Source organism: Scyliorhinus torazame, chromosome 16 (genome assembly GCF_047496885.1).
Source record: "Scyliorhinus torazame isolate Kashiwa2021f chromosome 16, sScyTor2.1, whole genome shotgun sequence".
Lineage (NCBI taxonomy): Eukaryota > Metazoa > Chordata > Chondrichthyes > Carcharhiniformes > Scyliorhinidae > Scyliorhinus > Scyliorhinus torazame.
Genome location: NC_092722.1, coordinates 36,208,814 through 36,232,577, shown reverse-complemented (window position 1 = coordinate 36,232,577; position 23,764 = coordinate 36,208,814). Strand labels below are relative to the sequence as shown.

Below are 23,764 nucleotides of genomic sequence, written 5' to 3'. Positions count from 1 at the left end.
TCAAGCGGCACTTACTGTCATGTGAGAGTACCTTTAGAAATGGGTGTTTATAAATGGGTGTGTATATAAATATCTGTAGTGAGAGTATGTTTAAGAAATGGGTGTTTATAACTGCAGTGATGTTAAGAGAGTGCGTGGAGAGGGACTGCCTGTCAGCTTTTTACTTTCGTTTTAGGCTGTTTGCGTGTTGTTTTTTGAAAAGAAAAAGTATATTTACTGTGTGCATTTCTTAAAGGATAGTGAAAAGGTGAAAAATGAAACCATCTTGAAGTTGATGGGGTTTTTTTTTCTTGGGGGAGGTGGCATGTGAGAGTACCTTTAAGAAATGGGTGTTTATTACTGCAGTGATGTCAGAGAGTAGGTGGAGCTGGGCTGTCAGCTTTTTACTTGAGTTTTAGGCTGTTTGCTGCAGGGTGTGTTTTAGTTTCGTTTTCAGAGCTGGATAGCTGCAGTCACAGCCAGAAGGTGTATTAGAGTCTCTCTCTGTAATCGAAAGACTGTAAATCAACCGTGGTGATTTAAAATTAATAACAGTAGTGACTTTAATCTGATGTGCTTCTGTTAAAAGGTATTTTAAGTCTTATGGATGTTAAAAGGAAAGCTTAAAGGATTAATTAGTGTTGTATTCTTTGGGGGTTGTATTTGAATTAATGGTTGCTAAGATGTTCACTGCATGTTTTAAAAAGGTTAACTTGAGTTCATAGAATAAACATTGTTTTGCTTTAAAAAATACTTTTCCATTTCTGCTGTACCACACCTGTAGAGTGGGCCGTGTGCTCCCCATACCACAATCTATTAAAAGTTGTGGGTCAGGTGAACTCCATGATACACTTTGGGGTTCTCTAAACCCTGGCCCTAACAAATTGGGGTCTCGTCTGGGTTAAACGTCTACCTATTTGATTGGCTTAGTGAACTTAAAGACAGTGAGGGGTGAGCATATTGTGGTTGCTTTTCATGTGTGGTATTTTAGTTTAAGTAGGGAGTGTGTTGTGGACAATGGCTCTTTCAGAGGCTCTGAAGTTTTTGGGGGTGGAGACAGTCATACGCAGTACCTCACAGACAGAGACTAAAAGCAGACTGTTAGATTTGGCAAAAACATTGCAGTTAACATTACCTGACAAAATGTGAAAAGATGAGGTCATTATGGAGGTGGCTAAGCATTTAAAGTTGCCTGAGATACAGTTTGACTCATTGGAAATAGCAAAAATTCAGTTATGAATTAAACAAATGGAACATGAGAAAGAATTAAAGCAGCTTGAATATGAAAGAGAAAGAAAGAGAAAGAGAGAGAGAGGAAAAAGAGAGAGAAGAAAGGAAAACAGAAAGAATAGCCCTAGCAGAACAAAAAGAAAGAGAAAGGGAGATACAGATTAGGGAAAAAGATAAAGAGAGAGAGTTTGAACTTCAGAAAATGGCCATGAAACATGACAGTCAGTTAAAATTGGCAGACGTAAAGGGAAACGTACAGTTGGTAGATAGTGATGAGGATAGTGAGAAAGAACGTCATAGTCGAAGGCTTGGTGGGAATCTTTTTAAATATGTCCAAGCATTGCCAAGGTTTGACGAGAAGGAGGTAGAAGCCTTTTTTGTTTCATTTGAGAAGGTAGCTAAACAAATGAAATGGCCACAGGACATGTGGGTACTACTGATTCAAACAAAGCTGACAGGTAGGGCTAGTGAAGTGTTTGCATCACTACCGGAGGAGGTATCTGGGACGTACGAGGAGGTGAAAAAATCCATCTTAGGTGCATATGAATTAGTGCCTGAAGCCGACAAAGGTTTAGAAATTTAAGGAAAGAACCTGGTCAAACATACATGGAGTTTGAAAGGATCAAACAGAGTAATTTTGATAGGTGGATAAGGGCTTTCAAAATAGACCAAACGTATGAAGCGCTCAGATAAATCATACTTTTGGAGGCCTTTAAAAATTCAATTCCTGATGTAGTGAGAACTCATGTGGAAGAGCAGAGGGTTAAAACTGCGAGATTAGCAGCAGAAATGGCAGATGATTATGAATTAGTTCATAAATCAAAGCTTGGTTTCCGACATCAGTTTCAGCCTGAGAAGGATAGAAACTGGGGACATGAGAAATACTCAAGTGGTAAAGGTAAAGGTGATCTGATGGGAGATAATAAGGAGAGTGTACCTCAGATTAAAAAAGAAATCCAGGAGGGTGGAAAAGAAATGAAAAGTTTCAAATGTTTTCACTGTAATAAACTAGGCCATGTAAAGTCACAGTGTTGGTGGTTGAAGAAAAGCAGGTGATAAAACGGTAAAACGGGATAAGACAGTGGGGTTTGGAATGTGGTAAAGGAAAGCCCAAGTGAAGCGAAGGAGGTGCAAAAGATTGTACAGCCTGATCAAGAGGTGATTGATAAGAAGGTGCCAGATCTCTTTAAAGAATTTACTTGTGTAGGTAAAGTTTACTCATGTGTATCAGGAGCAGGTAAAGAAGTCACAATTTTAAGAGATACGGGAGCTAGTCAATCTTTAATGGTAAGAGATGAGGAGTTATGTAGTTTGGGAAAAATGTTGCCAGAAAAGGTGGTAATATGTGGAATTCAGGGTGAGAGGAGTAGTGTTCAATTATATAAGGTAAGATTGGAAAGTCCAGTGAAGAGTGAAGTGGTAGGAGGAGTAATAGAGAAACTATCTTATCCAGGAATACAGTTTATCTTGGGTAATGATATAGCTGGATCGCAGGTGGGAGTGATACCTACTGTGGTTGATAAGCCAGTGGCAAATCAGACAACTGAAGTGCTGAAGGACAAATATCCTCGGATTTTTCCGGATTGTGTAGTAACAAGGTCACAAAGTCACAGGTTAAGACAAGAGGAGAAATCAGAGAGTGAAGATAAAGGTGAAGTGCAATTATCAGAAGCAATTTTTGATCAGATGGTTGGAAAAGAACAGGTGGAGGATGAAGCGGATATTTTTAGTTCAGGAAAATTGGCGGAGTTACAACAGAAAGATATAGAAATAAAATGGATGTATCAGAAAGCATATACAGAAGAGGAATCTGAGTGTATACCAGAGTGTTATTGCCGTAAAAGTGATGTCTTGATGAGAAAATGGAGACCTTTACATATGCAGGCGGATGAAAAGTGGGCATATGTTCATCAAGTAGTATTGCCGGTAGGGTATAGAAAGGAGGTGTTGCGAGTTGCACATGAAGTACCAGTGGGAGGTCATTTGAGAATAAGGAAAACTCAAGCTGAAATCCAAAAACATTTTTATTGGCCTGGACTACATAAAGATGTAGTTAAATTTTGTCAATCATGTCACACATGTCAAGTGATAGGGAAACCTCAAGCAGTGATAAAACCTTAATACCCATTCCAGCATTTGAGGAACCTTTTACAAAGGTCCTAATTGTGCGTAGGACCGCTTCCTAAAACAAAAAGTGGGAATCAATATCTTTTGACTATAATGGATGTGTCTACTAGGTTTCTAGAGGCCATTCCAGTACGTAATATTACAGCTAAAAAGATTGTGGAGGAGTTACTTAAATTCTTTACTAGATATAGACTACCCACAGAAATACAATCGGATCAAGGATCAAATTTTACCTCAAGGTTATTCAAAGAAATTATGGATAGCTGAGGAATGAAAGAATTTAAATCAACTGCGTACCATCCAGAATCGCAGGGAGGGTTAGAAAGGTGGCATCAGACATTAAAGACAATTTTGAGGGCTTATTGTCAAGATTATCCAGAGGATTGGGATAAAGGAATTCCATTCGTACTGTTTGTAATTAGGAATGCACCTAATGAGTCAACCATTCAGTCCTTTTGAACTAATTTTTGGTCATGAGGTAAGAGGACCACTTAAATCGATTAAGGAAAAATTGGTGAGTGAGAAATCGGAAATTACATTATTGGATTACGTGTCAAATTTTAGGGAATGATTAAATAGAGCAGGTGAATTGGCTAGACAACATTTAAAAGTTGCACAAAATGTGATGAAACGGATAGCGGACAAGAAATCCAAAGTTCGTAGTTTTGCCAGTGGAGATAAAGTTTTAGTATTGTTACCAGTGGTAGGTGAACCTTTAAAAACAAGGTTTTGTGGACCTTATCAGATTGAAAGGAAATTAAGCGAGGTGAATTATGTGGTAAAAACACCAGATAGAAGGAAAACCTACCGAGTGTGTCATGTGAATATGCTTAAAAGGTACTTTGAAATGGAAGGAGAGAAAAAGGAGGCGGTTTTAATGATTCTCACTCAAAGTGACGAAACAAATCCAAATGACTGTGAATTTGACATACCTCAAATTAAATTGGAAAACGAGGATGTTCTAAAAGATTTGGATAAATTGTTGAGTTACCTTCCAGAGGAAAAACGAACTGACCTGAAAGAGTTATTGATATCACATGGGCATATTTGTGGAGATAAATTGGGAAGTACTAAAATGGCTATACATGGTGTAGATGTGGGAAACGCTGTTCCAATCAAACAACATCCATACAGACTTAACCCTTTAAAATTGGCACAGGTTAACAAAGAGATGGAGAGTATGCTTAAAAATGGCATAATTGAAGTGGGTTGCAGCCAATGGAGCTCACCCATAGTGATGGTACCTAAACCAGACGGTACCCAACGGTTGTGTGTGGACTATAGAAAGGTTAATGCAGTTACAAGAACGGATTTTTATCCTGTCCCACATTTGGAGGATTGCATTGAGGAAGTGGGACAATCAGCTTTTATTTCCAAACTGGATTTACTTAAAGGTTACTGGCAGGTACCTTTATCCGAAAGGTTGAAGGAGATTTCAGCTTTTGTGACTCCAGATGGTATATACCAATTCAAATTTATGCCATTTAGCATGAAAAACGCCCCAGCCACATTTCAACGGTTAACTAACAAAGTCGTTTCAGGATTACCCAATTGTGTGGAATACATCGCCGATCTGATAATTTTCAGCCAGACATGGAAAGAACATTTAAAACATCGGATGGAGTTATTCGATCGACTTCAGGAGGCGGGTTTGGTGACAAACCTAGCCAAAAGTGAATTTGGAAAAGCCCAAGTCACTTTCCTTGGCCATACAATTGGACAGGGTCGAAAGGTCACACGGGATGTGAAACCAACAGTTGTTGAGGAGTTTCCGATACCCTCAAGACGAAGGGAAATTACGCAAGTTCTTGGCATGAGTGGATTTGGTCGAATATTTGTGCAAAAGTTTTGTAGCGTGATTGCTCCACTGATGGACTTGCTGAAGAAGCATTACAAATTCCAGTTGTCAGCGGAGTGTCAACAGGCATTTGACTGCCTGAAAGCTGTGATAACCAATGCTCCGGTGTTGGAGAATTACAAGGGACATTGTGATCAGATTGAACTAAAGTATCTGACTTTAAAGAGAAATGCCAAGGCGTAGAGAAATGGATGGATCGTGCAGAGACCTTCTTGTTCAAAGAGACTGTCAATTTAGAAGGATTTCAGTTGGAGGAAGAAAAACGAAAAAAAAAAAAGGACTATATTATTATACCTGTTTGCGTGTTGTTTTTTGAAAAGAAAAAGTATATTTACTGTGTGCATTTCTTAAAGGATAGTGAAAAGGTGAAAAATGAAACCATCTTGAAGTTGATGGGGTTTTATTTCTTGGGGGAGGTGGCATGTGAGAGTACCTTTAAGAAATGGGTGTTTATTACAGCAGTGATGTTAGAGAGTAGGTGGAGCCGGGCTGTTAGCTTTTTACTTTAGTTTTAGGCTGTTTGCTGCAGGGTGTGTTTTAGTTTCGTTTTCAGAGCTGGATAGCTGCAGTCACAGCCAGAAGGTGTATTAGAGTCTCTCTCTGTAATCTAAAGACTGTAAATCGATTCTGGTGATTTAAAACTAATAACAGTAGTGACTTTAACCTGATGAGCTTCTGGTAAAAGATGTTTTAAGTCTGATGGATGTTAAAAGGAAAGCTTAAAGGATTACTTAGTGTTGTATTCTTTGGGGGTTGTATTTGAATTAATGATTGCTAAGATGTTCACTGCATGTTTTAAAAAGGTTAACTTGAGTTCATAGAATAAACATTGTTTTGCTTTACAAAATACTTTTCCATTTCTGCTGTACCACACCTGTAGAGTGGGCCGTGTGCTCCCCATACCACAATCTATTAAAAGTTGTGGGTCAGGTGAACTCCATGATACACTTTGGGGTTATCTAAACCCTGGCCCATAACATTACTCAGCAATAATCTGCTCACGGACACTCAGTTTGGGCTCTGCCAGGGTCAGTCAGCTACTGACCTCATTATTGCCTTGGTTCAAAGATGGACAAAAGACGTGAATGCCAGAGGCGAGGTGAGAGTGACTGCCCTTGACATCAAGGCAGCATTTGACCGAGTATGGCATCAAGGAGCCTAGCTAAACTGGGGTCAATGGGAATCAAGGAGAAAACTCTCTGCTGTCGTACCTGCCACAAAGGAAGATGGTTGTGGTGGTTGGAGGTCAATCATCTCAGCTCCAGGGCTTTACTGCAGGAGTTCCTCAGGGTAGTGTCCTCGGCCCAAACATCTTCAGCTGCTTCATCAATGACCTCCCTTTCATCATAAGGTCAGAAGTGAGGATGTTTGCAGATGACTCCACAATGTTCAGCACCATTTGTGACAATGAAGTAGTCCGTGTCCAAATGCAGCAAAACCTGGACAATATCCAGTCTTGAGCTGACAAATGGCAAATTACATTCACGCCATACAAGTGCCAGGCAATGACCATCTCATACAAGAGAGGATCTAATCACCACCCCTTGACATTCAATGGCATTACCATCTCGGAATCCCCCACAAGCATCATTCTGGGGGTTACCATTGATCAGAAACTGAACTGGACTAGCCGTATTAGTACTGTGGCTGCCAGGGCAGGTCAAAGACTAGAAATCCTATGGCGAATAACTCACCTCCTGACTCCCCAAAGTCTGTTACCATCTACAAGGCACAAGCCAGGAGTGGAATGGAATACTCTCCACTTGTCTGGAGGAGTGCAACTCCAACAACACTCAAGAAGCTCGACACCATCCAGGACAAAGCAGCCCACTTGCTTGCTCCTCTTCCACAAGCATTCAAACCCTCCACCACTGAGGAACCGTAGCAGCCACATGTACCATCTACAAAATGCACTGCAGTAACTCACCAAGGTTCCTTAGACAACACCTTCCAGACCCACGACCATTACCACCTAGAAGGACAAGAGGAAAAGATACCAGGGAACCTCACCACCTGGAGGTTCTCCTCCAAGTCACTCACCACCCTGACTTGGAAATATTTGCCACTCTTTCACTGTTGCTGGGGCAACATCCTGGAACTGCCTCCCCAACAGCACCTACACCTCAAGGACTGCAGCAGTTCAAAAATGCAACTCACCACCACCTTCGAGGGGCAACTAGGGATGGGCAATATATGCTGGCCTAACCAGCGACGCCCACATCCCGTAAATGAATTTACAAAAAAGAAGAGACACAATTGATAAACCAGTAAAGGTGCTCAAAGAGTGTGGCAAGGCCACTGGGAGCCAAGTACTGTTTTAGGGATAATTATTTTGGATATACAAGAAATTTGTACAGGTAAGAGTTGGGAATATTGCATCATATTTTGAATTCCCATGTGATGGGATACATTGAGAAAGTGCAGAGGATGAAACCAAGATTTAAGGTTTGCAGCAATCAGCACCGACTTTAGCGGTTATACTATTTACAGCCATTCAGAATTAGAGTGGATATGTTTTTTTTTTAAATGTTGAAAGGATTAGATTACATCCATTTGGATAGGTTATTTGAGAAGCATGCAGACAGTATGACAAGGGGACATGCATATAAATCCTCAGGCAAAGTTGTATGAGGCATTTATTTTCAGACAGCCATCAGCTTCTGGAACAGATTACTGCAATAGATGATGAATATGGATTTCAGTCAGTCCTTCAAAGAGGAAGCTAAACTACATTTTTGAGAAAAGATGACAGTTCTAGTTATAGAGGGCAAGTTGTAGGTTAGCTGGCAACAGTAGGATTTATAAGTTACTATAATCACCTGGAGCTTTGCCTTAGGGAGTTGGGGAGCAATTTTTAAATTTTTTGTGAAATGATATCAGATTCCTTTTCTCTGATTTGTTTTGGGTGATGAGTGTGGTGGTCTTTCACCCTCTTTTTTTCATGTTTGGGTACTTACTACAAGGATTGGAATTGACGAGGAGTTTGTATACTGAAGAGAGGAGCTTCAATGGGCAGAATGGCTTTTTCCCCATCTTGCCACCTCACCCTGGGGAAGATGGAGGGCTATGGTGAGAAAACAAGGCTGTGGGATTAATTTTGGATTACTCTGTCAAAAGGATAGCATGGATACAATGGGCTGAATGGCCCCTTTCTGGTCTGTGTTGAGCCGTCACATGGGAATTCAAGATCTCTTTCCTCATGGGAGTGCACTGCACTGGTGCCACCCTTCATTCAGCCACGTTGAATCCAACAAATAAGTGAACACATTGAAACAGTGTTCCATTCTCCAACATTAACATCCTTCACTCGGAGAAGCACAAACAAAATTAAAACATTCTTACCAGTCAGTCCTGCGCCTGCTGCCCCAAATAAAGATGCTATTATGGCAATTCCTGCTGTGGAACCGATTGCAGCTGCTCCTGCCGTCCCTACAATAGCTGCGGCTCCGGCTGCCACAAAGGGAGCAGCAAGGCCACCAGTGAGGCCTGCAGGTAACAAGCAGAATGGGTTAACAGCTTTACACGCAAACAAACAGTGTCCATGTCATTGCACTACTGAGATCAAAGGTGCAGCTTTCTTCAACTGAATCACCATACGAATCACCACCACTGTGCATGAGGTAGCCTCAAATCTCATACATAAACCTTTGCCTTATTTACAATAGATGCTTCATCAACCCGTGCACAGATAATACAAAAATATGAAGACAATTCACCTATAGTTTTGATTGCACTGTAATCGAATCATAGAATTCACAATGCAGAAGGAGGCCATTCAGTTCATCGAGTCTGCACCGGCAATTGGAAAGAGCACCCCACCCAAGCCCACACCTCCACCCCATCACCCAGCAACTCCACCCAACCTTTCAGGACACTCAGGGCAATTTAGCTTGGCCAATCCACCTAACCTGCACATCATTGGACTGTGGGAGGAAACAGGAGCACCCGGAGGATACCCACACAGACACAGCGAGAACGTGCAGACTCCGCACAGACAGTGACCTCAGCCGGGAATCTAACCCGGGTCCCTGGCGCTGTGAAGCAACAGTGCTAACCGCTGTGCTACCGTGCCGCCCAAGTTGAGCTAACTTTGACTGATATTTATTTCTTAGTGCTGCATTTTGCTGGTTTGAGTTGGTTGACCGTTTCTGACTTTGCATGAGTTTTGATTATTTTATTCCAGTGTGGTGGGGTACCCAGGACAATTAGAGGGAACAGTATTAAACTGTCACTGTTATCTCTGCCACTAAATTAAATTCAACCTAAAACTACATGTGGCAGTTCATGAAGTGAGACAAATAACAGGCCAAGCATGTGCTGATTGCTGTCATAGATCTTCCTTCTGTTCCCTGAAGAGTAAGAAGAATCATTCAAGTGGCAGTCTGCTCAATGTTTCAAGCTCCTCCTCAGACATAAATGTCCTGTTGGTTCCTTTATAATATTCAAAAATGTTGGCGTCTGTTTGAGGAAAAGCTGCTCCTTTTGAGCAGAATCAGCAGTGAAAGTCTGTGCTGTCTATTTGCACCTATTCTCAAAGCAAGTACCAGATTTATATCTGACTTTCACATGTCAACTCGGTTGAAACATGTTAGAATGAAACCAACTCTGATGAGCCCCAGGAGGCAGTCACTCTGACTGACCAGTTGTCATCATTTAAAAAATAAATACATTTAGAGTTCCCAATTGATTCTTTTTCCAATTAAGGGGCAATCCACCTAGCTGCACATCTTTGGGTTGTGGGGGCGAAACCCACGCAAAGACGGCGAGAATCTGCAAACTCCACACGGACAGTGACCTAAAGCCGGGACTGAACCTGGGACCTCGGTGCCGTGAGGGTGCAGGGCTAATCCACTGCGCCACCGTGCTGCCCTCCAGTTTTCATCATCAACCTGCAGATTCATTACTGCATCCACAATTTAAATTCGCAAACACAGCATCAGGATGTTTAATACACTTTTGAGTTATAATGCATTTATTACACACCCATCTATTACAGCACTAGTGTATCCATCACAGCTCCACTTCGCAGTATAACCTGTTTTAACTTTAACATGCCTATCAGTTCTGTAATCTGGTTTCAGTTCTAACATACACATCACAATCCCCTGCTTCTCACTGTAACATACCCATCACATACTAACCACTGTAACATACCAATCACAGTCCCGCCTCCGACCGTAGCAAGTCCGATAAGGAAATATCTCTTCAATTTCTTTCTACGATCTTTCTTTTTCCGAGAAATTTGAAATTCTCTGGAAATGTTGAAGAGGGAAATGGGTTAGGTGCAATGTACACAAATAAATTAGGGAAACCAGGAACCAGTTCAGAAATTTCTCAGGGAGTTTTCAGTATTTACAATAAGTGTAGTAAAATAAGAATACTTACAGTGAACAGCATCCTTATGGAACAGCAATTAGAAAGAAAATTGGCATCAGTATAAATTCACTTACAGGCACCTTTATAATACACGATTACTGATAGGGTATTATCTCCATTAACAAGCACGTTTATAATAGATTACTGACAGAGGTCTGATCTCCTCATTTGAAAGATAGTCAAACTCCTGATACAAGGAAGTTTCCAACAGTGATGAGAAGATACTGAAGGATTCACAGTTCAACACTACTTTGGTCACATGATTTCAGGCTGTGGTTCACTTTGGATACAAGCTTTTAAGAAATCGAATGCCATTAAGCTTTGCCACGTCTTCTTTTTTCCATAGATTAACTTCACCCACCTCCTCACTTTATCCCTCAATTCCTTGACTTTCTAAACGCACGTTTATTTGTCTCTTGACTCCACTGATAGTGTTCTCCTCTTCTTGATACTTCTAAGGGTGAATTTTTTAAGGGGGAAAAAATTCCCCCGACTTCTGTCCTCATTTTTAATTTGTTTTCACTGTGATTTTGAATTCTTCATGATCTTGAATAATTTGCCTGAATCAGCTTGGGTCAATTTATTTCATCTCCATAACAATTTCAATCAGATCACTCAAGCCCTCTTTTCTGCAAACGAAGCAGCATTGAGACTTCAAAGGCAACTGTGAGACCAAGAAATAGACAATTCAAACACCATCTCCAGCTCAGAGTGAGATGGCAATTGAGGGAGAAACCGAGCAATAGCTTTTGTCGGAGGAGGCTGAACATACAAGAGGCAGTGTGCATGCCTGTCTCATCTGCTCACACAAACCACTCGACTGAAAGGGTGTTAAAAAAAACAATGCTGCATATTATTACACGATATTATAACTCAATTTCTTTGCTATGACATAAGATTAAATCCACAACATTGCCACAGTTTTTCGAAATAAGCAACTGCAGATTAAGTAGTGGCACATTAGTTTCTGATCCTGTTCCACCCAACTCTCTTTCCATTAAAGAGTGTGCAGGTTGATTTGACAAATCAGTGAGATTCCGAAAAAGAGCACATTATGAAAGTGTGTTAGATTGCTCACATCATACATGCAACGACTTCAGACGGCGGCCATGGAGTGAGCGGTCGCACATTTGGTAGCTCCCGCTCAAGGTGGAATTTTCCGGTCCTTTTCTCGTCTGAGGGGTGGTATTTTGGATGGAAAGAGGTATAGGAGTGCCAGGAGAAGGTGTCACACCTTTGGTGTGGCTGGTGGATGGATCCATGAACTAGAGTGGGTCGAGTAGAAGGGAGCTGGTGGAACAGGAGAGTCTTCATACACCACAGGTTAAGAGGGCAAAGGATCTGTTCTGCCTGCCCAGTGGTCAACAGAGCAGCTGGTGGATGTCTTAAATGAGGAGTTCAACCAGCAGAGAAAGGAATCCCTGGAGGACCTGGTCAAGGCGGTAGAGCCACTCAAAGCAGGGATTGACCGAGTGGAACAGAGGCCAGGTGATCCAGAAAGTGGAGGAGGTGGTGGGGGAGCACGAGGAGCAGCTTGCCTTGTTGGTGCTCAAGGTGAGGGTGATGTGGGAGACTCAAAAGAGGCTGAAGGAGAAGGTGGAGAATCTGGAGAACCGTTCCAGAAGGCAAAATGTGCGGATCGTGGGGATGCCCGCAGGCATCCAAGGAGCGTAGGCCGGTACATACGTGGCCACAATGCTGGAAAAGCTGATGGGGGGGGGAAGGCTGTGACAAGCATCTGGAGGTCGACGGCGCATAGGGCGCTGATGAGGAGACCGCAGGCGGGCGAGCCGCCGAGGACGATGGTGGTGCGGTTGCACCGCCTCATGGACAAAGAGAAGATTCTTCGATGGGCGAGGCAGACAAGGAAATGGAGAGCTGCAGGTGTACCAAGATCTGGGTGCAGAACTGGTGAAGAGAGGGCCAGGTTTAACCGGGTCAAGGCTGCCCTCTTTAAGAGGGGGTGAAGTTTGGAGTGCTTTAAGCGAAACGCCTCAGAGTGACTTTCCAGAATCTAGAACACTATTTTGATATGCCAGAGGAGGCAATGGAGTTTTTGAGGGACAATGGACTGGCAGGAGGAGGACATTGAACTTTTGAGGAGGTGCGAGGAGGTGTTTTCTTTTTGTTGTTTTTGGGGAGCTTTCTCGCCTTTGTAAGGATGAATAATAATAATAATCTTTATTAGTGAAGGTGACCCCGAATCCAGGGTTAGTAATATTTGGGGTGTCGGAAGACCCGGGAGTCCAGGGGTTGAGAAAGGCCGGTGTCTTGGCCTTTCCCTTCTTGACAGCAGAGACAGAATTTGCTTGGGTGGAGGGATTCGGAGCCTCCGAAAACTGGGGTGTGGGTGAGTGACTTGGTGGAATTACTGAGGTTGGAGAAGGTCAAGCTCAGTCGGTGGATGAGTTCACTCGGAGGTGGAAGCCATTCATTGACTTCTTTAAGGAGGATTGAGGGGTCTGCAGAGTGGTGGGGTTAAGGGGATTAAAAAGGGGGAAGGTAGGACTGGAGGATGGGGGCAGGTCCGTTCTTATTTGTTCTGTTTGTTTATATAAATGCCCGAATAAAATATTTTTAAAAACCATACATGCAACAGGAGTATTATAAGGCTTCACAAACTCAATTGCAAGCTGATTCCCTCACAGGCGACTGCTGGGTAATTTTGATTACGTGGTTCCCCAACCTGTCGAAAAGTGTTAGCAAATCAACAACCGTACAGGTGATCAGTTGGGTGTCACAATATTTGTACAACGGGTATTGGATAATTTGTTGCTGTTTGGAAATAACAGGCTGACTGCTGCTTCAGGCTCGCTATGAATCTCTAGTATCAACCCACCAGCTGGAGCTATCACATCCTTATCATGCCCTTCATACAATTAGCTGTATTTAATACGTGATACGTGCATGAAAAGTTAGTGGGCCGTAGAGATTGAGAAAAACAGTTGAAATATCACTAGAGTAAAATGGTAAGCCCAGTAAACGCAGCATGCAACATCCTGTAGCATAAGTACAGCATGGTTTTAGTGCTGCAGAATAGGTTTGTTCTTTCCCGTTTGGCCAATTATTGACTGATTCATATTCACAAAGAGCTGGACTAAAATTGCACCAAACCCATTTCACTGAGAGGAGTACATTTTATCCCGCCAGTCAGGGCTCCCCCTGGATGTCACCAACATTTCATCTGAGAAAGGCACTGGTGATGTTGAGACAAAACCTAGCAAAACATTCCCACTTCAGGTTAATAATCACTGATTGAACCACCACCTGAATTGGCTCAGAAAAATATGTGGATATTGTTATAAATGTTATATTTAAAATGTCCTTGACCTGCCATAGTATGAAGCTTGCAGTGGTTGGGGAATTTATAAAGGTCAAAAAGCAAAGATTTGTGAACGGTCTTGTATCTCTGAAACTGTACGTCATTTAATCAATAGGCAGAAAGAGCATGTAATGACTCTTACTGAACGTTAGAGGTCAATCCTTGAACTATTGACAGAAGCCAGTCACTGCTGGTTTTATGTTGACTTGGGCAATTTGGTTCAAGGCCAATATTCCATTTTCAATAGTTAAATATGTTGTGAACTGGAAATATCAATTCAACATATGCAGATGACACAATCGCGTCGTCTGATCGATTGTCAGTATCATTCAGGGTCCTGAGATTGAATGCACTGAAAAAAGGAAACATTCAGACTTGTGCAGCAAGGGAGGTTCTTCTGAAGTACATTACTGGGCTGGAACACGCATCCAACCTATGATGCACCAGTAAGATTGAGTAATGGGAATTTTATTCTGCATCTAATAGTGTACTGGTCCTGGTGCGTTTCATGAGTCAGTGTCAATGAGCTTTATTCTTAAGCTTGCAGTTTAGACATGTCCACTTTTTTGGAAGCTGGGAGCACAACATACAAGTCAAGACTAGTGAGTGTGCCTCATTCGACTAGGCAGAACTGTGAAGTGTTAAACCAAAACAAATTGCAAAACCACCCTGTGCACAGCTCTGGCTTCCAAATTACAGAAAGGATTTGGAGACATTGAAGAAGGTGGAAACAGATTTACAAAGGTGATACCAGAACTGAGAGGTTCTAACTATCAGAAAAGACTGAACAAATATGCTGGGCGGCTCTATTCACACACTAAAAGGCTGAGGAGTGCCTTAACAGTGGCCTTTAAAATGATGATGTGGTTTGATAGGGCAGCTGTAGAAAAGACCTCTCCACTTGTGCAGAGTGCAAAAAGAGGGTCATAACTACAAGGTTGTCAGCAATAAAATCAAATAAGAAATTCTGGAGAAACTTTTTTTAATTGGTGGGAATAGGGAACCTGCTGCCAAATAGAGTAGTTGAGGCAAATAACAATGATGCCTTAAGGGGAAGCTGGACATACACAAGGGTAAGAAAGCACACAATAACAAGAATTTACGTACAGATACATTGAAATGAAGTAAGGCGGAAAGAGGTTCATGTGGAGCATAAATACTGGCATAGACCAGTTGGACGGAATACCCAGAAGGAAAATAAAACAGTAAAACGGAAAAATAAGAATACTGGTCCAAACTATTTTTTACTTCTGGATGGCCTGTTTCTGTATTGTAAAATCTATAAAATTATATAGAATGGTGTACACTGGCCCCTTCTAACTCCCAATGTTTAATGTTGTGGTGCTATGAGCAAAGCCACTTGCTTGAATGTGAATGCAAGTATCAAGAAATACACATACACACACACCCACACAGATTTAATATAAGCTATATAAAGTTATGAACTGAACAATCAATGGAGCTCTTGCAGAATAAAAGAAAACTGCAGACACACTCTGGTGACCTTTTAAACTGCAATATAGTTTTAGGGTTGATGTGAGAATTATAAAACACAACTGTAAAACCCGAGTGCGTTTTAATCACCATTCAAAGCCCTCGATTGGATAAAGCACATTATTACTTCATTGTTCTCTGAATCTTGTGATCGCCCTCCACCCAATCACCTTCAAAAACTCTTGTCAAACTGTGGACACAGCAGCTGCAGGGAGCCAAACAAACAGAACTCAATCCCCAGATGACCCCAGACAGATACACTGTATAGCTCAAGGTCACAGTAGGAACACGTTTTGCAGTGACGGTATTTTGTTTTGTGCATTGATTCTTTTACACATTTACAAGATTGTGATCTCGCCCTATTTCCCTCCCGAAGAAAATAAATCAAAATCCTTGATTGATAAATGATGTTGTTTGAAAATAGAGTTGGTTATACAGGGCTCTGTGTTCCTCTGTTTAAGTATGTAGGCTGTTATTTCTTTATGACAGAACACATTGGAATTGGGAAAATGTAGGTTTTTCTCTTACTCTGACTCTGTTTCTTTATGTCCTTTCAGGCTTTCTACCAACGATTCCTCAAAGATCTCCAATTCTTCAAATGAAATTCGTAACAGCCACGTGATGTGACGGATGAGGACCCTCGCACGTGCGTCGTAATATCCTGCAACACAAACATGGGAGTGTTGAATGCTGTATTCCAAGTTAGGAAATGCTAGAACTGCTACAACATTTACGGCTTTGGATCAGCATTATCTAAATGTACTGTACTGGAAAACAAGCAATGCATATGACCTTGGATAGCTCCAGCTTTGTGAACAGGTCTTATAGATGATTCTGTACCGAGCAACATAGACTAGGATTGCACTGCTCAGTGTGAGGGTGAACGATACAGATCGGAGTGGGATCTCTGGTGGGGGACTAAGTGTATTGGCCAGTGGAAATCCATGTGTGCACCACCCCATATACTGCTAGAACAAACAGACCATTGTAAACAGGTTGAAAAATATTTTTAGGTTAATAAAATGACGATACATAATTTCCACCAACTGATATTTTGATAAAACTCAATTAGATCAAGAGAAGGCACGATAGTGTGCATACTGGAACTATCAGCAGCTCCTCCTCTACCACCACATCCTCTCTAACACATCAACAGTAAACGTGACCCAAGCATGAAAACTGACACCCAAATGGCCCCACCCCCAGACCAAAGAGCAAGAGTGTGGGACGAGCAAACAATTAATTTTGTATCTTGAAATAAATACATTACAATGCTTTATGTGTCAGTTGGTAGCATTCTCAGGCCTGTATCTGGATTCAAGTCCAGGGTTTGAGCACAAAAATCTATGCTGACACTCCAATTCAGTGATAAGGGAGCACTCATTGTTGGAGGTGCCATTATTTTCAGATGAGACGCCAAACTCCATCTATCTGATTGGATGCACATTAAAGATCCCATGTCATTATTTCGAAGAAGAGGAGTTATCCCCGTGTCCTGGCCAATATTTATCACATGATCAATGACTTTAAAAAAAAGTTTCCTGGTAATTATCGCATTACTGTTTGTGAGAGTTCAGTGTGTGTGAATTGGTTGGTTTGTGAGCTTCCTATATTGTAGCATTTAAAAGTATATTTGGCTGCAAGCACTTGGAGACCTCCAATGAAAAGTGCTGTAAAAATGCACGTCTTTCTTTGCTCTGGGACATAAAGTGACTTGCTTGTCCCTCACATTCACTCGGACAGTAACAAACTAAATTCACCCATACCCAACCCGCAGATTAAGACTGCCCACTGATGATAATTTGATCCCCCCTCCAGTAATCTCAGATCATTACCACCCTATTCTCAAATCACTCCCGAAATGTTGGTGATGTCCTGCTGTAAAATCGAAACCTTTTACGGTATTATTTTGGTTGTGCAGGATTAATCCTCTGAAGTTTGCACTTGGCTAAACTCTACCCCAACTTGTAAATTTTGTTTCCTCTTTGCCCTGTGCTTTCCTGCGGATCGGTGTACAGCCACAATATGGCTGAAGCGGTCACCAAGACACTATAGACCACTGTGGTGCTTTCTGCAGTGATTGTTCATGTCGTTAAAAACAGACAACAGAAAAAATGGGCAAAAATATACACAAAGGAGTTTTGAAACATGATATTTAATGATATCAAGATGAGGAATTTCTGTGGGGGATTGAACATTTACTATTTCAGGTACTCGGTATCAGCTGGAACGCAGCAGCCCCATTAAGCACTCTCAGGTCAGGTACAGTAGATGTTATATACAAGGTAAAGCTCCCTTTGTACTTCCCCAAATGTACAGTACATGTTATATACAAGGTAAAGCTCCCTTTATACTTCCCCAAAAAGGTACACCAACTTCAGGAATGTCCCAAATAGCACTCATTTTACAATTCTTATTCCTACACCAACCATTCTGAAACGTCCCTTAGTGAAACCAATTTTGTGTGAATTAGCACGAAAGTATGCTCACTGGGAACTTGGTTGTGACTGAAAACGCAACAAGGAAACAGGTCATTAGCTCCAACCAGTTCATCATGTCCGTGTTTTTCCTTCATGTTTTCAAATACTTTGAATCACATTTACCAACCCTGTTTCGCGAACTCTTCAACTGCTTTTCCTTCATTCATTTCAGGGCTCAGTCAACAAAGGAGACTTTTGCCCCGACAATTTGAGCTGCATTTGACACAGGTCCCAGAGGTGAAAGGCTGGAGTTGTACTGACTACACCACCCGGTTCATTTAATCAAAATGCTTCTGCTGTACACACAGATGTATGCTATAAGCAGGTTGGGTTTCTAGGAAAAGCATGTACTTTGCAGCTCTTGCAACACTAATCACCCATGGATAACAAATCAATAACAAGCACCTTGAGCATTAGACTGAATGATTAATATTTATTGATATTTAACTTGAACAAGGGACAACAGCAAATAAGGATTATTTAGTTTCAGCTGGCTTAATTTTCCATTTAATATGATAATTCTAGGCCTTATCTGGGCTTTTTGCCTGTTTTTCAATTTTCTCCCTCTCATCATGACTCTGGCTAGCTGCAGTTCCATGAAGACTGGTAGCTTCACAGTAGCTCAAAGATATTATTTGGCATTCCTCATGCGAGACGAAACATAAGTATAAATACACAAGGCCTGATCCTGGTGTTACCGAATGTCCACACACACTTTCCACCAGAAGTCGCTGAATATAGAGCAGGGTCCACACCCATGGCTGATTTTAATGCCAATGGGTTAAGACCAATTGTAACACCAACTGCTACCTAACCGAGATCATCAATCGAACCTGTGAAATGACCGGTCACTGAAGCTGTTACTGTCATGGATAAAGTACTCCCACTTTGTATGATTCAGTGGCACACTAGACAGTTTATTCTGGGTTTGTGTGCTTCAGCGGCACTATATGTGTATTTTTAAAATTAAATGATACTTTCTGCTTCTACCACCATTTCAGGCAGTGAGTTCTAGGGCACCACCACCCTTTGGATTAAAACATCCCACCTCAATTTCCCTCTACCAATTACGTTAAATCTATGCCCTCCACCCCCTTGTTATTGACCTCTGTTAGGGGAAATAGGTCCTGCTTATTCGCTCTGTCATGGTCCCTCATGATTTTATACATCTCAATTAAATCTCCTCTCGTCTGACTCTGTTCCAAGTAAAATAAACCTAGTCTATCCAACTTTCCTTGTAACTAAAAATCTCCAGACATCAGCAACATGTTCGTAAATTTCCTCTATACTCTCTTTAGTGAAATCACATCCTTCCTGTAATGCAGTGACCACAGTGTGTGCAGTACACTGGCTGCAGCCTAACTAGTGCTTTATAAGATTGTAGCATAACTGACCTGCTCTTTCATTAGCTGAGGCATAAAATGTAAGTGCATTCTCTATGCATTCTTAACCACCGTATCTATCTGGAGGATCTGTGGATATGCACTCTAAAGTCCCTCTGCTCCTCTTCCTTCTCAGCAAATTACCATTTATTGTGCATCTCCTTGCCTTCTTTGCCGTCGTCAAATGCACTGCCTTACACTTCTTCAGGTTGAATTCCATTGCATATAGAGTCATAGAGTCCTACAGCCCGGAAACGTCCTTCGGCCCATTGCGTCTGCGCCAGTCAAAAACAATCACCTAACTACCACCTAACAAGTCCATGGATATGTTCCTGCAGTCTACAGCTATCTTCCTCACTATCTTTTTTTTTTAATTAAAGGGCAATTTAGCGTGGCCAATCCACCTACCCTGCACATCTTTGGGTTGTGGGGGTGAGACCATCTTCCTCACCATCAACCACATGGCCATATTTTGTATCATCTGCAAACTGTTCAATCATGGCCCCTACATTTAGGTTTAAATCATTTATACTATAATAAACAAGGAACTCAGCTGCTATGTACCAGAGTAACACCACTGGCAGGTGTATTGTCACGTGTTACGCAATGGCGGGCTTTTGTGGAGTTCACCATTGTACCCGTTTTAAACAGCATCTTGTAAATAAACACCTTGCACTATGTTACGCGAACTCAACTTGTGCCACCTCTGATTCTTCTCTTTGTATCTACAACAAGTAACATAACACCAGGTACTGGACCCGATTGGAAACAGCCTTCCTGTCACTAAAACACAAGCTGATCATTACACCTTGCTTGCTGCCACTGAGCCAATTTTGGATCCAACTTGCTACTTTCTGCGTATTCCATGAACTTTAATTTTTCGGACAGGTTTGCCATGTGGGGGGGTATGGGGCGGTTTTTGGATGAGCTGGAATTCCCAAGGCTGGATGAGGAGAAGATGCAGGCGATGGAGGAACAACTAGGACTGAGCGAGGTGGTGGATAGCATAGAAGGAATGAAGTTAGGGAAGAGCCCAGAGCTGGGCAGTTACCCAGCAGAGTTCTGTAAGGAGTTTGCGACGGAGGTGGCACCACATTTATCAAAGATTGTAGGGGTAGAGGCTGGGCTGGACCCTATGGTGGTGATTTCTGGGGTGTCGGAAATGCCAGAGGTGATGGAGGGGAGGACGGCCGATGTTGGGGGGGGGCGGGGCTACGGAAGTACAAAAATTCCAAAATGTGGCCCATGGGTTAATGTGGGAGGCATCGTCATAATGTCAATCCAGAAAACCTATTAAAAAGGAGAGAGGGTGGCTTGGGTTTCCTTAGTTGTTTTGGCTACCTCACACTTGGTGCATGAAGCCAATGAGCAATATTTATAATGAAAACAGAAATATTCGGCACGTTTTGGCAGCGTCTGTAAAGACAGAAACACATTTAACATTTCAGGCCTGTGAGCTTTTATTAATGATGTGGAGATGCCAGCGTTGGACTGGGGTGAGCACAGTAAGGAGTCTTACAACACCAGGCTAAAGTCCAACAGGTTTGCTTCGAATCACTAGCTTTCGGAGCGCTGCTCCTTCCTCAGGTGAATGAAGAGGTATGTTCCAGAAACATATATATAGACAAATTCAAAGATGCCAGACAATGCTTGGAATGCGAGCATTAGCAGGTGATTAAATCTTTACAGATCCAGAGATGGGGTAACCCCAGGTTAAAGAGGTGTGAATTGTGTCAAGCCAGGACAGTTGGTAGGATTTCGCAGGCCAGATGGTGGGGGATGAATGTAATGCGACATGAATCCCAGGTCCCGGTTGAGGCCGCACTCGTGTGTGCGGAACTTGGCTATAAGTTTCTGCTCGGCGATTCTGCGTTGTCGCGCGTCCTGAAGGCCGCCTTGGAGAAGCGTCCAGATATATGTTTCTGGAACATACCTCTTCATTCACCTGAGGAAGGAACAGCACTCCGAAAGCTAGTGATTCAAAACAAACCTGTTGGACTTTAACCTGGTGTTGTAAGACTTCTTACCTTTTATTAAAGCAGGGGAAAGTTAGAAATGTAATAGGTTTTGAGCAATGTGGATGGGACAAGAACAAAAATGTCTATGATAGGGTGAAGAACAGGGGAGTCGAATGGCATAAAAGTTATTCTTCCAGAACCAAGGAAAGAAAAGAATAAAGGAATATATGTAATCTTGTCTTTGCATAAGTGATACTTCCTTGTTTTGTTTCCTGTCCTGCTCTACTCCTGAAGGTTTCAGCCACTTGATGACTTACAGTTGCAAAGATACCAAGCACCTCACTCAGATGCACAACTGACTATTCTTTAGTTAATTCTTGCCCCCCTGAATTCAATAGACTTCAAGAAGATTTTTATTTTGGATGCTCAGTACTGTTTGTATCAAATATCCACAGATCCTGGGCATTATGTGTCAGCTGTAGATTACAGCTACCACAACATCCAGGTCAGGCGCAGCACATGTTGAATACAGTAAAATCTCATGAACAGTTCATCTGACCCTTCCTCACTCAAAGTCCCAAATGTTAAACTTTTCTTGCGCTAACAGACATTGTGAGCAGTCATTATTTATTTGGTTTTCACGTTTGCAGCATTCCCAATGTTTTCTTCTCCCTGCAATGTTATTTTCCGTCCATTGTCACAGGTGAACAAAGAACAAAGAAAATTACAGCACAGGAACAAGCCCTTCGACCCTCCCAGCCTGCGCTGATCCAGATCATTTATCGAAACCTGTCGCCTATTTTCCAAGGATCTACTTCCCTCTGTTCCCCGCCCGTTCATATATCTGCCTAATTGCATCTTAAATGATGCTATCATGCCCGCCTCTACCACCTCTGCTGGCAAAGTGTTCCAGGCACCCACCACCCTCTGCGTAAAAAACTTTCCACGCACATCTCCCTTAAACTTTCCCCCTCTCACCTTGAAATCGTGACCCCTTGTAATTGACACCTCCACCCTTGGAAAAAGCTTGTTGCTATCCACCCTGTCCATACCTCTCATTATTTTGTAGACCTCAATTAGGTCCCCCCTCAACCTCCGTCTTTCCAATGAAAACAATCCTAATCTACTCAACCTTTCTTCATAGCTAGCACTCTCCATACCAGGCAACATCCTGGTGAACCTCCTCTGCACCCTCTCTAAAGCATCCACATCCTTCTGGTAATGTGGCGACCAGAACTGCACGCAGTATTCCAAATGTAGCCTAACCAAAGTACTGTACAACTGTAACATGACCTGCCGACTCTTGTACTCAATACCCCATCCAATGATGGCAAGCGTGCTGTATGCCTTCTTGACCACTCTATCTGCGTTGCCACCTTCAGCGTACAATGGATCTGAACTCCCAGATCTCTCTGTACATCAATTTTCCCCAGGACTCTTCCATTGACCGTATAGTCCGCTCTTGAATTGGATCTTCCAAAATGCATCACCTCGCATTTGCCTGGAGTAAACTCCATCTGCCATTTCTCTGCCCAACTCTTCAATCTATTTATATTTTGCTGTATTCTCTGACAGTCCCCCCCGCTATCTGCAACTGCACCAATCTTAGTATCATCTGCAAACTTGCTAATCAGACCACCTATACCTTCGTCCAGATCATTTATGTATATCACAAACAACAGTGGTCCGAGCACAGATCCCTGTGGAACACCACTAGTCACCTTTCTCCATTTTGAGACACTCCCTTCCACCACTACTCTCGGTCTCCTGTTGCCCAGCCAGTTCTTAATCCATATAGCTGGTACACCCTGAACCCCATACAACTTCATTTTTTCCATCAACCTGCCATGGGAGGTGGGGAAGGTGGGGAAGTAAGTGGCTCATTTAAAACCAGGAACTGGGTCAAGGTTTGTGATATTATAGAATCAGTTAAATCACAGAGAACTCAATTTATTGGAATCCTAAGCTTTGTTCAACTCCTCCCAGGGTAGTTACTTTCTCAATCAATTTATCAAAACAGCAGCTTTGACGCTTCTCAGTAATCAGACTGGTGATTTACAAACCATAGCCATACTTTGGGGACTTTCTGCTTCAGGAAAATGTCCAAGACGAGGCAGATAGCAGCTGCTACACTATTAATTTAAAGCCAGTGTTATGAAGCTCTCCTATGAATAATGATGACTTGATTCAGAATGTTTTGCAGAGCAGCAATCCAAAAGCCATAGCACGCAGGAGAAAATTCAATATTTCAAACACCAACAAAAACATATCTTCACGTTATTAGAATACTCGGCATTTCATGATTCGACAAAAAGTAAATCATTTGCAATTTTTAATGTTACAACGCCAGATTTGTTGCTTTTGATAAAGCTCTTCCCCTTCCTTCCCCCGCTGTAGATCCATATCCTATGATGCCTTCACTCAGTTGGGTTGAAATCAGAGTTTCTGGGGAGAATTTGTCATTACCCAAATTACTTTTCCTGAAAATGCCAATTCAGGACCGTCAGAATATTCCAAAGCTGATTGATGCGCATTCTGACACCACTGAATCCTGCACT

At 42.1% G+C, this 23,764-nt stretch overlaps 1 protein-coding gene across 2 annotated transcripts in view; it reads right to left on the bottom strand.

Annotated features, from left to right (window-relative positions):
• tmco4 (transmembrane and coiled-coil domains 4) overlaps positions 1–23,764 on the bottom strand; it is a 149,954-nt gene that overhangs the window by 110,267 nt on the left and 15,923 nt on the right. For both annotated transcript variants that reach the window (XM_072478253.1, XM_072478252.1), the window contains exons 5-7: positions 15,915–16,047; positions 10,349–10,446; positions 8,537–8,680 (exon numbers count right to left, since the gene is read on the bottom strand). In XM_072478253.1, coding sequence (XP_072334354.1) covers positions 8,537–8,680; positions 10,349–10,446; positions 15,915–16,047 — 375 coding nt within the window. The remainder of the gene's footprint in view (positions 1–8,536; positions 8,681–10,348; positions 10,447–15,914; positions 16,048–23,764) is intronic.